Source organism: Sinocyclocheilus anshuiensis, unplaced genomic scaffold (genome assembly GCF_001515605.1).
Source record: "Sinocyclocheilus anshuiensis isolate Anshui unplaced genomic scaffold, SAMN03320099.WGS_v1.1 scaffold58, whole genome shotgun sequence".
Classification (NCBI taxonomy): Eukaryota; Metazoa; Chordata; class Actinopteri; order Cypriniformes; family Cyprinidae; genus Sinocyclocheilus; species Sinocyclocheilus anshuiensis.
The window spans coordinates 2,608,300-2,622,264 of NW_015547688.1; the positions used below are offsets into that span (position 1 = coordinate 2,608,300).

The 13,965-nt window shown below is 36.4% G+C and overlaps 2 protein-coding genes across 3 annotated transcripts in view; both read right to left on the reverse strand.

Annotated features, from left to right (window-relative positions):
- The window catches only part of LOC107703401 (carbohydrate sulfotransferase 12-like), a 6,337-nt gene extending 4,464 nt beyond the window's left edge, over positions 1-1,873 (reverse strand). For both annotated transcript variants that reach the window (XR_001635836.1, XM_016506016.1), the window contains exon 1: positions 1,649-1,873. The gene's annotated coding sequence lies outside the window, so the exon portion shown is untranslated. The remainder of the gene's footprint in view (positions 1-1,648) is intronic.
- A 1,055-nt stretch (positions 1,874-2,928) lies between these two features.
- On the reverse strand, positions 2,929-12,442 carry eif3ba (eukaryotic translation initiation factor 3, subunit Ba). The gene is made up of 19 exons (XM_016506017.1): positions 12,188-12,442; positions 11,598-11,790; positions 10,759-10,878; positions 10,223-10,280; positions 9,997-10,125; positions 9,751-9,908; positions 8,029-8,160; positions 7,856-7,922; positions 7,726-7,772; positions 7,035-7,245; positions 6,876-6,948; positions 6,663-6,785; positions 6,489-6,567; positions 6,264-6,402; positions 4,986-5,111; positions 4,821-4,898; positions 4,596-4,704; positions 3,487-3,599; positions 2,929-3,401 (listed from the first exon to the last, which is right to left on the reverse strand). Exons 1-18 carry the CDS (start codon positions 12,288-12,290, stop codon positions 3,499-3,501), a joined length of 2,046 nt encoding a protein of 681 aa, XP_016361503.1. The 5' UTR covers positions 12,291-12,442; the 3' UTR covers positions 2,929-3,401; positions 3,487-3,498.
- Positions 12,443-13,965: the final 1,523 nt, after the last annotated feature.

Below are 13,965 nucleotides of genomic sequence, written 5' to 3' on the forward strand. Positions count from 1 at the left end.
AAATAAAACCAAAGTTTTTTTTTTTTAGATAATGTAATCTTGTTAAAATTGATTTCATAAAATTGGTATCGAAAAAAGTATCGTTCAGGAACCGGTATCGAAGTCAAGGTATCGGTATCGTTATTGAAATTTTTTTAACGATACCCAGCCCTACGTTTAATGCAGTTGTTGTTAATAGCAACGAATGGGATGTTTTCTTTCTCTTCGCCTTTTGTATATCAGTGGAACAAGATTTAAATCAAAGTAATAAATGAGCCAGGTCTAAAGTAATCTAAAAGTAATCAAAAAGTAGTCCAATTATATTACCAAAAATGTATAATGTAAACGATTCAATTTTTGTCATGTAATTTGGAATCAGTAGCAGACTACAATTTGTCAGTAATCTGCCCAGCTCTGTGTGTACTGTATTCCAGCCTTAAACATAGAAAAAGTAACATTTACCAATAAATAATATAGGCCTAATTAACATTGCATTGCAGTGTAATATACAGTGTTTGCTTCACATGTCAAGATATTTTCTTCTTGGAAGCTTTAAGCTTCATTTCATGTCCATTTTTTGGCAAATATATTGCTCAGCTGGCTATTATCACAAAATAAATCCCTTCAGGGTTTGTTTGACCATAATAACCCACTGACTGTACATTATCCCTTACATAATGCAAAGGGTGTTTTAGTTAAAACAGATTTATTTAGTAAGTAATGCAATGTAACCCCTGACAAGGGTTATTTTGCCACAGGGGATCTCCTAAAGGCGTTTACAGGCTACTTACCAAATAATACACAGACATTCAATATTGATATGATTATTAATATTATAGCCTACTTGTAGGAAGCGCAGAGACAGAATTTGAACACCGCTACAAAGTAAACACAGTAATTTTCCACATATATCCGTGTATTGCTGTAACAGAGAGGTTATATTCGCCTGGAAAATTTGGCGTGTTTCAAACCAAGCGGCTGATAACGCACAGCTATTGGCTGGCTCGTTTCGTTAATGTATTATAACATTACACAGCACAACACTCTGATGTTGGCTACAAACAAACACAATATGCGTGCGTAGTAGCGTAGCGTAATAACGACTCAGAAACTGACACGAACGTGTACGAGCTGACAGCACGTGTGGATTTTTCCATTTGTGATTATTTATATATTTCATTTCGGGTCAAATATTATTCCGAAAACTCAAAATTCACTGAACAGCCGCACATTTGCCATGCTCTCGTGTTCATTTCAAAGTCAAAAGCGACCCCTCACATTCAGCTGGACACAATGCAGCTCTTTGACACCATCTCTGACTGTGGGAGGAAGCTGCAAACACTCGATCCTATCGATAAAACTCCTCCTAAGCCATTCATCTATAACGTAACATACTTTCTACTATACTGCAGATTTCGGTTCAATCGGGTGATGGCGTGTCGATTGTTTTTCCATTGCCAAAATGAAGATATTAAGTCAAATCTAGATCAAGTGCAAAGACGTGCCTAACCACTTTTTGCTCCATGGTAAGTCATGAAGCTACTCATCATGCCTGGGATTGCGTCTGTGATTCGCGCACACGGAGTTAAAACAATGCTATGTTTAGTATGATATGAGCGAAATGACTGTGTAACGTGTCTAAACATGGCTGTAACGATCACGGTCTCACCTCATCGCAGGAGAGGGAATTTCTCGGCAGGCAGACGGCGTCAGCTGAGGAGGGATGTGGGCGCGGGGTGTTGACACAGCAGCGCTTTAGTGTCGCGAGATTTCCAAGTGTGCGCAAGCCTCTGCTGTTGAACCGTACAGACACGAGGAGTTTAGTCAGCACACTCTCGCTTTATTTTTACAAACCTTTATAGAGTGCATGCTCTACCAGACCTCCAATAAGCTTACTAAAATTTACATTTTAAAGAGGAAAAAGACCACATACTGAAAGGTGTCACAATATAATGACAGTCACTTAGAAAAATGCCATAATAGTTTGTCAAAATGCAACAGTTGGAATCGCTACCACAATAAAACTTCATCCAGTATCATCAAAAGGAAATTCAAATGACATGTTCTGTTATTACTAACATATGCAACATGTTAATTATAACATAAAATAGAGCTCATGGGACCATTTGAATCAAAAGGGAAGGAATTTAATTCTCTATTAGATTATCTAGACCAGTGGTTCTAAAATATGGGACCAGAACCCATTAGGGAGCCTCATAAATCTTCCAAGGAGGGCAAAATATGACTTAATTAAAAAAAATTCCATCAACAACTAACAATTGTATGTAAAAAAAAATAAATAAATAACTGGATATATGAGGGTATTTTAAAAGTGTGATTTTCAGATATGGGAAAGTCATGGAAATTAAAGTCTTTAAAAAAGTAAGTCTTTTTCATAATGAACCACTTTCTAGTTATGCCTAGCTCTGAGATATTTTATGAGGTAGAAATATACATTTGTGGGGGCGGTGGGGGTAGACTAAAAGTAGGGTAGACGTGTATATTTACACATAAATATGAATATATGAAAACGTTGCAATCAGATTTCTTCACTCAAAAATTGTTCTATTATGCTCTTCAATTAGTTGGGGATTAAATGTACTTATATTATAAATAAAAGAATTATAAACAACCTGCTCAAAAGAATAAAATGCTAAATATATTTAAATGAAATTGGCATGTTAGTGATCAATAAGGAATCCATAAAAGAGGTAAAGTACAAAACTTTAAAGGCAACCTGAATATCACATAACACTACATGTATCATCCATCTATATTTACTTTGGCATTTCCCAAAATCCCTGATATTATTCCAGTCTAAAATACACTGATCTTTATCAGCCAAAGTTAGCACTAGACAGCACTTGGAAATAACACATCACAAAAGTTTTGCAACTATATGCATCATGTTTTTTGCTTCAAGTTCAACAAGAGAAAACCAACAAACGCTTGAATTTCAGTTCAACTTTATTCCCTTGTTGTGCATTTAATATCAGGTAATCTGAATGGAGGAGGATGCAGACCACTGTAGTGCCATTTTCGCACACTAGAGTACAAGTTCGCCTTTTGGAAAATCTTAGGAAACAAAATGTTTTCCTTCTGTGAGATGATGTAAAAACAGTTTTTGGCATATTGAGCCATGGTAACACCCTTATGATGAGGTAGATCAACCAAAGGCAAGAACAAGAGCGCGTTACAATCAGATCCACCAAGAGCAGGCCTGAATGACGTTGGCAGGGCGGCTTCTCCCAGAGCTGGATGATTTTGTTAAAAAGCAGCAGTCAACAGTGGCACAAAATTCTCCTTCTGCAGCGACCAGTATTAAAAGGCACTTGGACTGATGATAACAAGTAAAACTCTGATAGGGGATCCCTCAATTTTTCTCCAATGCTAGTCCACAGTCCTCCACTAAAAAACGGATACTGAAAATAACGAAAGAAAATAATTATGACTGTGCCAAGGTATTTCAAATAGCATACCAGAGTCATATTGCTGCACACACATTACCTGCTGTTGGAATTACAGATCTCCGATGGGAATAATTTCTTCATTGATGAAAAACTCAATGGTCTCTTCCTCCCAGTCATCGACATTGCTGTCCAGCTCATCAGTGTTCACACCTAGAAAAGGTCAGAAAATTCAGCGATTACTAAAATAGTCACATACTGAACCACTAGTTTAGGGCTGTCACAATAATTACATTTTTGTTTACAATTAACGAATTGTGATTCATTCAATTGTGCTAATTTTGTGTTATTATTATACTGCAAGCTAAATATGCTATATGTCATGTTCACTTTGAGCATTTAAACAATGTACAATTTCATTTGGACTTTATAAACCAAAAACACAGGAAAAGCCATGAATAAACCATAAAAATGTTTGTCATATATCTTTGGTTATAAACAATTACACTGTATGTTACCATGCACCATTTGGTACAGCCACATTTATATTCAGACACTGCTGAAGGGCAGGTGAAGTTCTGGTTGTCTAGTTTCACATTTTTGATGAGGTGATAGATCTCTTTTGAACATTTGTTAAATTACTACCTTTCACTGCCATTTTTCTTTCAAATCAAAATTTATCACGTCAAAAAAAAATTATCTGGCTGTTCTATTTCCATTTTTATTTAGTTTAAAATTAAAATATTGCCACAAGTGGAACATTTAAAAATGTCAATTTCAAAACTGCTGCAACTGAATTTCACACGTTTTTTTCTGCAGTACACAGAATATATAATATAAAATTCTATATAAAATATAGAATTTTTTATTCACAATTTCCACCTTACAAAATATTTTTAAGCTTGGCATGAGACTATTAATTTACAGAAATCATCTCAAGGCCCCCTCGGAAGTTTTGCTAAAGCCCTCCGGTTATTTATAGTATTCAGCATTTGGAGTATAAAAGTTCGTTATTTGAATGGCAATGTGATTGCATAACTTAAAGATAAAACATCGCAGTTGTTTCAAAAAATTGTGGTTGGATCAATAAATGCAACCGGTGTATTCTAGAGAAGGGCACTGAAACTGTGCTTGCTAAGCAGCCTAAGAGATGTCACTGATGGTCAATAAAACTCCATGTTGAACAGAGCTGCTCTCTGCATTAGTTACCTCCTCTGAGTTCAAGGCGGAGAGGTCTCTGCTCGTTGTACATGTCTACGGCTCTCTCACGGTACTTGCGATACTCCTCCATCATGGAACGTCTCTTGTCCACCAGTTCCTGTGAAGCACAAGGGACTCATTTGAATTGACCTTTGTACTGACCTTTGATCCACATATGAATACTGTGTGCATCCTAGGGGGGAAAAAACCAACAACAACAGATCAATTTCATACCTTTGATGCCTTGGACTGACTGAGACGATCTTTCTGCTCGAAGATCTTGGAGTATTTCTTCAAGTCCTTCTTAATGAGCTGTGGATTTCAAAATGTAAGGTGGGATTAGAGTTGACTCTGCTTGACAGAGAAATGAGAGTGACCCTGCATCTGACCCTTTCTCACCTTTATTTGCTCTTGAGTCAGGAGAGAGGGAGGACGGGGCCTCCACAGCAGCTGGCAGAAACGCTCTTTGTTGGTCTTCTGCAGCAGACGGCCCTGGAATGTCCACAGCCAAAAGGCATTGTCCACCTTAAAAAAAAATTTTTTTTATCAGTTTATACAAAGGCATCTGGATATCAGGGCTCTACGCTTACTTTTCTTTTAAAACTTAAAAAATTTAGGAGCACGTTCAAAATTTTAGGAGCACCTTCTAAACAATTATCCAAAATGTTATCAAAAAGTAGCCTTCCCATTACGAGGTGATATTTGACTCCTCTAACTTTATTAAAAGTATGTCATCTTTTGTCAAATTCTTAAAAAAATTATATTTTATAAGCTTTTTAAAAATTGTAATTAAAACGACAGAATACGAACAAGTAGAATAAGAAATATAAGTTACCAATCTTCAGTCGCAAATGCGACTGAAATGGTCACACTGTAGAGCCCTGGATATGCATTTTCAATCCACATAAAGGAATAATAATAAACACCTCCCTGTATCATATTTTATGACTGAAATTCAATCTTATTTCTTACTCATTTTGGGGTGCTAATTACAAAAATAGTGTCTATTTTACTATAGCACCTCACATGTTTTCACAAAATGTGTGTTTCATAGCATTTTTGCTTTTTATTATAATTTGTAAGGTGTAGTCATCTTGTAATATCTCTTAATCAGTAAAAAAAAAAAAAACATGATTCCCATCTTCCTCTGAGCCAGTTTACAACTATCTGTTCAATTCTGAGCTGATTTTCACATGCATGAATTCTAAAGACCTTTATGCCTAATAAAATCCAGGTTAAACAGAATTTGACCGAAGAAAAAGCAAACATGACCCAGATGTTTTCTGCTACATCTGTGGGTGTTTTACCATTTTACCACATTGGAAAATTAGATTGGGATGGAAAAAAGATTATTTATTTATAAACTTGTGTTTATGTAAATGTTTTTCACATTAAATTAAGTGTTTTAGCACATTTCAACTCCTTACAGACTGTATGTTTAATTAATGATACATTTTGAATACCTATTTTTTTTGTCATTAAAACTGAAACGTCTGAAAAATCTTAATTCTTATTTTGTGAAAAAGTATTATTGATTAATGTGTTTATTGCTATTTTTAACGCAACATCAAAAGTATTCATTTGTTTTCATAAAAGATTCTTACTGACCTCAAACTTTTGAACGCTAGTGTAATTTAATAATAAATATAATATTTGCAATTGAATCAGATAAATCACCTTGTGGCTCCACCAGGAGACAGATGTCACAACATATCGTCCGGTGGGGTCCCATTCTACGTCTGAGGCCATGTAATGCTCTGCGATGTTCATCATGGTACAGTCTGACGTGTCCACAAAAGCAAGAGCTCCATTCATGCTACAGGATGAAGCAGAGAAAATTATACAAATGAACCACTCTAAAAGAAAGTACAAACTAACTCAACACATTTAAAGAGTACAGACCTCCTCAACCCAGCCAAGACCAAAAACTGCCCCTGTGGACTCCAGAAGATGCTGTTTGCCTGTTGCTTGTCAAACATTTCTGAAACAACACATTTTTAGTTCATTTTTAGATCATGTACATGTATAAAAAAAAAAAAAAATCAAGAGTAATACATTCACAATGTGAACACTCACTTATTAAGTCAATTTTGCCATTGTTTTTCACATGGTAGAATGACACATTGATTCTGGGAGCTTCACCATGTAGCACAGCAAATTTGCTGCCATTTGGTTCCCAAGCAAAGGCAATGATGCTCTCTGTAAGACAGGAAGAGATATCAGAAGATATTAAAGATAGTAAGAAACAAGAAATAGCAATATAATGTCTCAAGATCCATCTCTATTTACCTTTCATCTCCACCACATCCACAGGTACCTGCTTCTCTCTCATTCTGAATATCTCAAAGTTGGTGACAACACCCTAAGGTAAAAAGAAGTTGAGCAAATCCGTGAAAAGGAAACATTAAAATTTAGCGTCAAAGCACAATTTCAAAGCAGCTGTTATACCTGTGTTCCTTTGGGTGTCCTGTCCACCTTCACACAGAGATAGTCTCCGTTTTTCTGCCAGTGAAGTTTGCAGTCCACAACATTAAACAAGTTGCGGACTCTGATCTCGTTCCTGGATGGAAGCTGCATGAGTGTTACTCTTGCTGGGATGTCCTTATCCTCTGGAACCCAGAACGCAATGATATTATCACCAGGTGACCAGGAGAAATCCCTGTGGACATAAAATTCATTCTACATTAAAACATAACTTTAAAAAATAAGAATAATTGGAATTAGTACTTTAAAAACAAAATAAATTAATACATTTATTCAGCAAGGATGCATTAAATTAGTCAAAAGTGACCGTATAGGCTTTTATGATGTTACAAAATATTTATATTTTACATAAATGCTGTTCTTTTGAACTTTGTTCATCAAAGAATCCCGAACCAAATGTATCATGGTTACTACAAAAATATTAACAATGATAGTAACATGTTTCTTGAGCAGCAAATCAGCATGTTAGAATGTTTTCTGAATGATCATGAGACATTAAAATTGTAATAATAGTTTGACGATATTCCTGTTTTTTGTTTTCTGTTTATGACCAAATTAATGCAGCCTTGGCAAGCATAAGAGACTTCTTTTAAACCATCCCAAGATTTTGAACAGTAGTGTATTTATGCGTTTTCAATCGTTTTATTTTACTCACTTAATTCCATTAATCTTCAAACTCTTCTTGTCCAAAAGACCCATTGACTAGAAAAGAATCAAATTTGATTTGTTAAACAACTGAACTCTAAGGATTCTCAAACCTTGTATCTCTGACACAGGACACTTACCGGTGTTTCATAGATGCTCAGCGTGTCCAGCGTCATTCGGGCAAAGAACTTCCCATCTGGACTCCACCTGAACAGAACAAGTTTACATTGTTATATTAAATATTAAATTATATATTATAGTTTGACTATAACGGAATGGTAAAACATGCCATGAAAATCAGCTCCACTCTTACTTGAAAATTGGCCAGTGGGCAGAGCTTTCACAGTGGAAGCCTCTTTTCTTGTGTCCTGTGAGAACATCCCAGATGATGATCGCCTGTGGGTCGTCTTTAGTGTCGAGGAGAGGGCTGAATGTGACAACATATCTGCAAAAACCAAATATATTAAAAATGTGTAACAGCACAAGAAAAGAAAAAAAAAATCATCTAACTGTACCATGCAATACACAATGATATACTGAAAAATATTGTCCTAGTATAAAGATCTCTTTGAAATATATGAAGTAGTGAATGATTGATTCATCTGCTATTGTTTGGTTATTTTGATATTGTCACCATCGACTAACAACCAGGGTTATTAGGGTTATTAACTAAAACCATAAAAAAAACATTTGAAATAAACATTAACTAAAAGTACAAAAAACCTAAAAAGACAAAACAAAAAAAATATTAAAACACTGAAATTAAAATGAAAACTCAGTATATAATAAAAATATTCAAAATATTAATACAAACTAAAATAGCTGATTCTGGTGATAATGCAGTTTTGGTTTTATTGGATCTTAGTGCTGTCTTTGATACAGTTGATCATAATATCCTTCTGTCATGCCTTGAACATTGGGTGGGCATAAAGCGTACAGCACTTAGCTGGTTTGAGTCATATCTGAAATCCAGGTCATTTTCAGTGTCTGTTGGCCAGTTTATCTTGGTCACGACTTAAAATTAAAAGGAGACAGAGCCTTTGCAGTCGCTGCTCCACGTTTGTGGAATCAGTTGCCACCTGACATTAGGAGTGCTTCTTCTGTTTCTATTTTCAAGTCCAGACTTAAGACACATTTTTACCCTCTCGCCTTTCCGGGCTATTAATAGGGGTTATGCGCAACAGACTTCCGTATTCAGTTAACTGGGTCTCGTCACTTCCGGTTCAAGCGTTTTGCATATGCTTGGTTAAATATGAAGCAGTTTTACTCAAGATGCCTTCAAAGTAGATACCAATGATGATCATAACCAATGTCCATCACATATGCGGACTGATATCTAAAAGTTTTTTATTTTTATTCTTTTCACATTTAGATATAAAAATTTAACAAAACGTCAACAATAAAAACAGCTAGCTTGTTTAACTTATCTTAAAAGTCCATAGATATCGCTATTATTTAATACGGCTGTTAACACGTTCTCCGACAAGCGGAAGCGATGAGACCTGTTTTCCGGGTTTGGACAGGTGAAGTTCGACATATACCCTATTGAATGTGAAACTGTTGTTATTGCTGATATTAAAAAAAATTTGTTATTGTTTTTTAAATTTTACTTTATTTTAGAATTTACTGTATTTTATTATTGGTTTTGTTCAGCACTTTGGTCAGTGTAACGCTGAATTTTAAATGTGCTCTCTAAATAAAACTTACTTACTATATAATTTGACATTTGAAGCTTAATACTATAGAAAAGCACTAAAGGTTTTTCAGTTAGTGTTTTCAGCTTGTTTATTTTCATATAAAAATACGGCATGCAGTTGCATCAAACAATGGTATAAACATCAGTCAAAGTAAATTGTGATAATCGTAATTAATAATCGCAATTACAATTTCAAGGGAATAATCGACAATTATGATTTTTGTCATAATCGTGCAGCCCTAGTGTGTGTGTGTTTAGAAATAAACCAAAAACAAATGGGGGAAAAATACATGTCAGTCAAATACAAATATGAACCCATTTCTACAGTCCATGACATACCTCTCACAGGGTGAGAAATCAATGAGCTGAACCCCCTGATGACTGAACCTCTGGATCTGCTTGAACTTCTCACCGCCCCAGAGAGCGATGCCTCTCTGATGGAATGTGGCCAGATAGGTGCCTTTTGGAGACCAGCGCACATATGTTTCGGTCCAGCGCTACAAGCAAAACGTAACAAAAAGATACTGAATACAGTATGCATGGCCACATGGTTATTATATTCTAAAGATGAACAGATGAACTCACCGCTCTCTCCTCTATTTCAATAGGCTCCTTGACATCATTAGCAAATATGCCTGTTCTTTCACCAGAGTCATAGATTACGCTGTACTGATCACGACAGTCAGGATCCTCCAGCCAGTGACGCAGATTACCCTGAAACCAAAAGACCAAATGTCAAATGAATACACAAATTGAAAAGTATGTTAGTATTGCAGGGTTGGATTACACACAATCAGAACAAACTACTCACAAAATCTTTAAAGGGCTGCTTCTCAGGAGCTTCCCACTCATCACAGATTGACATGTACCTAGAGATGAGAAATGTTTTATTAGAGCCAAAGAATAATACATCAGTCGATATTTAGCATTTTGTTAATTATCGCACTGGCTAAATTTTGGCCAATAAGCATCACATCACAACATCAGGATTTTTAAATAAATTTATTTGCAGTTCAATAGTATGATATCATCTATATCAGCATCCGTGCTTTCTAAAATATTGGCATCAGCAATCAACAAATGCATATCGGCCGACCACTATTTTAGATCTAATCCAGGGCTGTCCAAACTCGGTCCCGGAGGGCCGGTGTCCTGCAGAGTTTAGCTCCAACTTGCCTCAACACTCCTGACTGGAAGAGCTCGATTAGCTGGTTCAGGTGTGTTTAATTAGGGTTGGAGCTAAACTCTGCAGGACACCGGCCCTCCAGGACCGAGTTTGGACAGCCCTGATCTAATCAATCATTCGCAAATGCTGTCACAATTACAGCACAGTTAAGGACAACATACTTGTCAAAGTCTGTGAACAGGTTGACACGGAAAGTATGCTGCTTGTCCAGCTTGTAGCCATCAGCGTTCTTCACAGCTTCATGAGCATGACTTGGTGCAGAATACTCCAGGAAAATGTACCTGGGAAAATGAAGCACATTAATTATAACTCAAAGAATAGCATAATGCCATCATGTTTTTCCATTTCAGGGATCATATTAATCAGTATTAACATATATAATAGGTTACAAAAGCACTATTATCCAAGCATCAATTTCTAATATTCCTATCATTTTTAATGGTAGGCTAAACAATGTAAAGAATGTGACCCTGGAGCACAAACCCAGTCATAAAGTCGCACAGATATATTTGTAGCAATAGCCAAAAATACATTGTATGGGTCAAAATTATTAATTTTTCCTTTATGCTAAAAAAAGGATATCATAAAATCATTAGGATATTAAGTAAAGATCATGTTCCATGAAGATATTTTGTAAATTTCCTACCGTAAATATATCAAAACTTAATTTTTGATTAGTAATATGCATTGCTAAGAACTTCATTTGGGCAACTTTAAAGGGGATTTTCTTAATATTTTGATTTTTTTTTTTTTTGCACCCTCAGATTCCTGATTTTCAAATAGTTGTATCTCAGCCAGATATTGTCCTAACAAACCATACATCAATGGAAAGCTTATTTATTCAGCTTTCAGATTATGTATAAACCTCAAATTTCGAAAAATTGACCCTTATCACTGGTTTTGTGGTCCAGGGTCACGTATCAGTCATTAAAAAAAATGATTGGCAAATTGTCAACGATGGTGCATCCCTACTTCCCATAGCAACCAAACCAAAAATTACCCCTTGGTCTTTCCATCTGCGTCTGGATAGAATTCATTGGTGATTTTGCCAAACTTTGAGAAGATCTTCTGGATGACGTTCTTGAGTTTCTCCAGACGTTCTGGACCAACCTGAGGAACATTATCCACCACAACGACCGAGTCGATGCCGTCTGCCTCCTGAGGTTTATCCCGGAGAACATCCCCCAGCAGCTCTGCGTACGGAGGAAAACACCCAACAAAAGCCACATCAGCATCTTAAACATGCCATGGTTATCCAGATGTTACAGCGCTGCACTTAACTTTGTGAATTCAAGAGCAAAGCAGCTGCTGACACAATGCAAGAGCGCTGCTGTGACGCGCGCGACTATTTCCCTAAAGCTGCTTTTGTCCCGCTTAGCGCGCATGCTCAACTGAAAAACGGAAGCGTTAACTGGAATAAAATGCGTTTAATCTAACACAAAGCAGTTAAGCGGTATCATATGTTACTAAACAATGAATCCGAAGGGTGTTGGTGCTAGTCTCGGGCTGACATGTTGAGCTTTAGGGTCAAGTGTGTGACTCGTGCCCCGTTAGCAGGCGGGCTAAAGCGCAGGCCTCTCTTAACTTTACCCTCATCACTGATGTCATCCACGAAATCCTCCGGATCACTGAACGAAGGCTCTTCTCCGTCGTCATACTCCATCTCTGCCTCCATATTCTCCGTATCTCGCATTTAGAGATCGATTCCTGTCAGTCTGGGCTTGTGAAAAGGCGGTGGTGAATTTCACAGCATTAATCCAGAGATTTTACTCACTCGGCCATGTGCAAAGCAGCCGGCGCCAACCACTGCGAGCGAGAGAAGGACCGTACCATGTGTGCGGAGAGCGGGTGAGGGCTCTTACAGAGCGTTTTAGTATTCATGTACAACACAAACTTAAGCGCAAGATGGGGGGGTAATTTAAAATAACAGTATATATATTTATAATGGTATTCATGTGGTCCGAATGCGCTGAATGTGTCATTTTACTGTAAAATATGGAATGCCTTGACCCCTTTTATCATCAACATGGTCTTTCCCTTTGCTTATCTCCCTGTACTTCCTGTTCATGTGACAAATACCTCCAGTCCGAATATTAGGGATGGGCCATACCACTTATTTTGTTTTCGATACGATACCGATATTTTTCAAGGCAGTATCGTCGATATCGATACCGATGCGATACTTCTGAACTAAACCAGTATCGATGTATGACATGTATTTGTTGTTTGAGTATCGATACTTTCGATACTCGCGTCAGTATCGATATATCGATACGTTGGATCGATACGCCCATCCCTACCGAATATGCGTTATTATTAACTACTAGGCCTATAGTATGCAAAAGCGATAGATAGATAGATAGATAGATAGATAGATAGATAGATAGATAGATAGATAGATTGATAGATAGATTGATATATGGATCATCTGAAAGCTGAATAAATAAGCTTTCCATTGATGTATGGTTTGTTAGGATAGGACAATATTTGTACGAGATACAACTATTTGAAAATCTGGAATCTGAGGGTGGAAAAAAAATCAAAATATTGAGAAAATCGCCTTTAAAGTTGTCCAAATGAAGTTCTTAGCAATGCATACTACTAATCAAAAATTAAGTTTTGATATATTTACAGTAGGAAATTTACAAAATATCTTCATGGAACATGATCTTTTCTTAATATCCTAATGATTTTTGGCATAAAAGAAAAACTGATCATTTTGACCCATACAATGTATTTTTGGCTATTGCTACAAATATATTTGTGCTACTTATGACTGACTTATGACTTTGTGGTCCAGGGTCACATTTTTGCCTGTGACAAATACATCAACTTGGTTTTAATGTTATTTTAGAGTGAGATGAATTTATGAATTTTGCAAAATCTCAGAGGCTTGTTTGAGTACCCCAGTCTTCTCCTTTTATACCATTGTACCCCATTTTGGATAACTGTACAATTGTACCTATACCCGCTGATCTTTGATGGTAAGTGAGTGTAATATACAGATGTGTGGTACTCGTGAGTTTTTTCCAGTGATATAACATTCAAATTCACCGGAAGGGTGAAGCCTGGTAATGATCCGGAAATGAGATCCTTTAATCTTCGGGGCGGCTGGGAACATTACAAGAGAGTAATTTTTCAAATACATCCTCAGGGCATGACTGCAATACACAGTTTATGTCTAGTAAATGATTTAGTTCATTACTAAAACCTATAAGAAGCTATTTTGTTTGGATGTTTTCCAGCTGATTACACTGATTGACAATGACCTGTGGCAGTCCTACAGAAACACAAGGAAACTATTAAACACAATAGGAGACTGTTTTGCATTGAATAAGCACAGTGGTGTATAACGGAAATTATTGTAC

What these genes read in the sequence shown, in the direction of transcription:
- eif3ba (XM_016506017.1), bottom strand. Translation starts at nt 12,290, where the DNA reads ATGCGAGATACGGAGAATATGGAGGCAGAGATGGAGTATGACGACGGA. An exon ending in TGAGCATCTATGAAACACCG is followed by an intron (nt 7,773 to 7,855) that starts GTAAGTGTCCTG and finishes ATTCTTTTCTAG; the next exon opens with TCAATGGGTCTTTTGGACAA. An exon ending in TCTCCTGGTGGAGCCACAAG is followed by an intron (nt 5,112 to 6,263) that starts GTGATTTATCTG and finishes TTTTTTTTTAAG; the next exon opens with GTGGACAATGCCTTTTGGCT.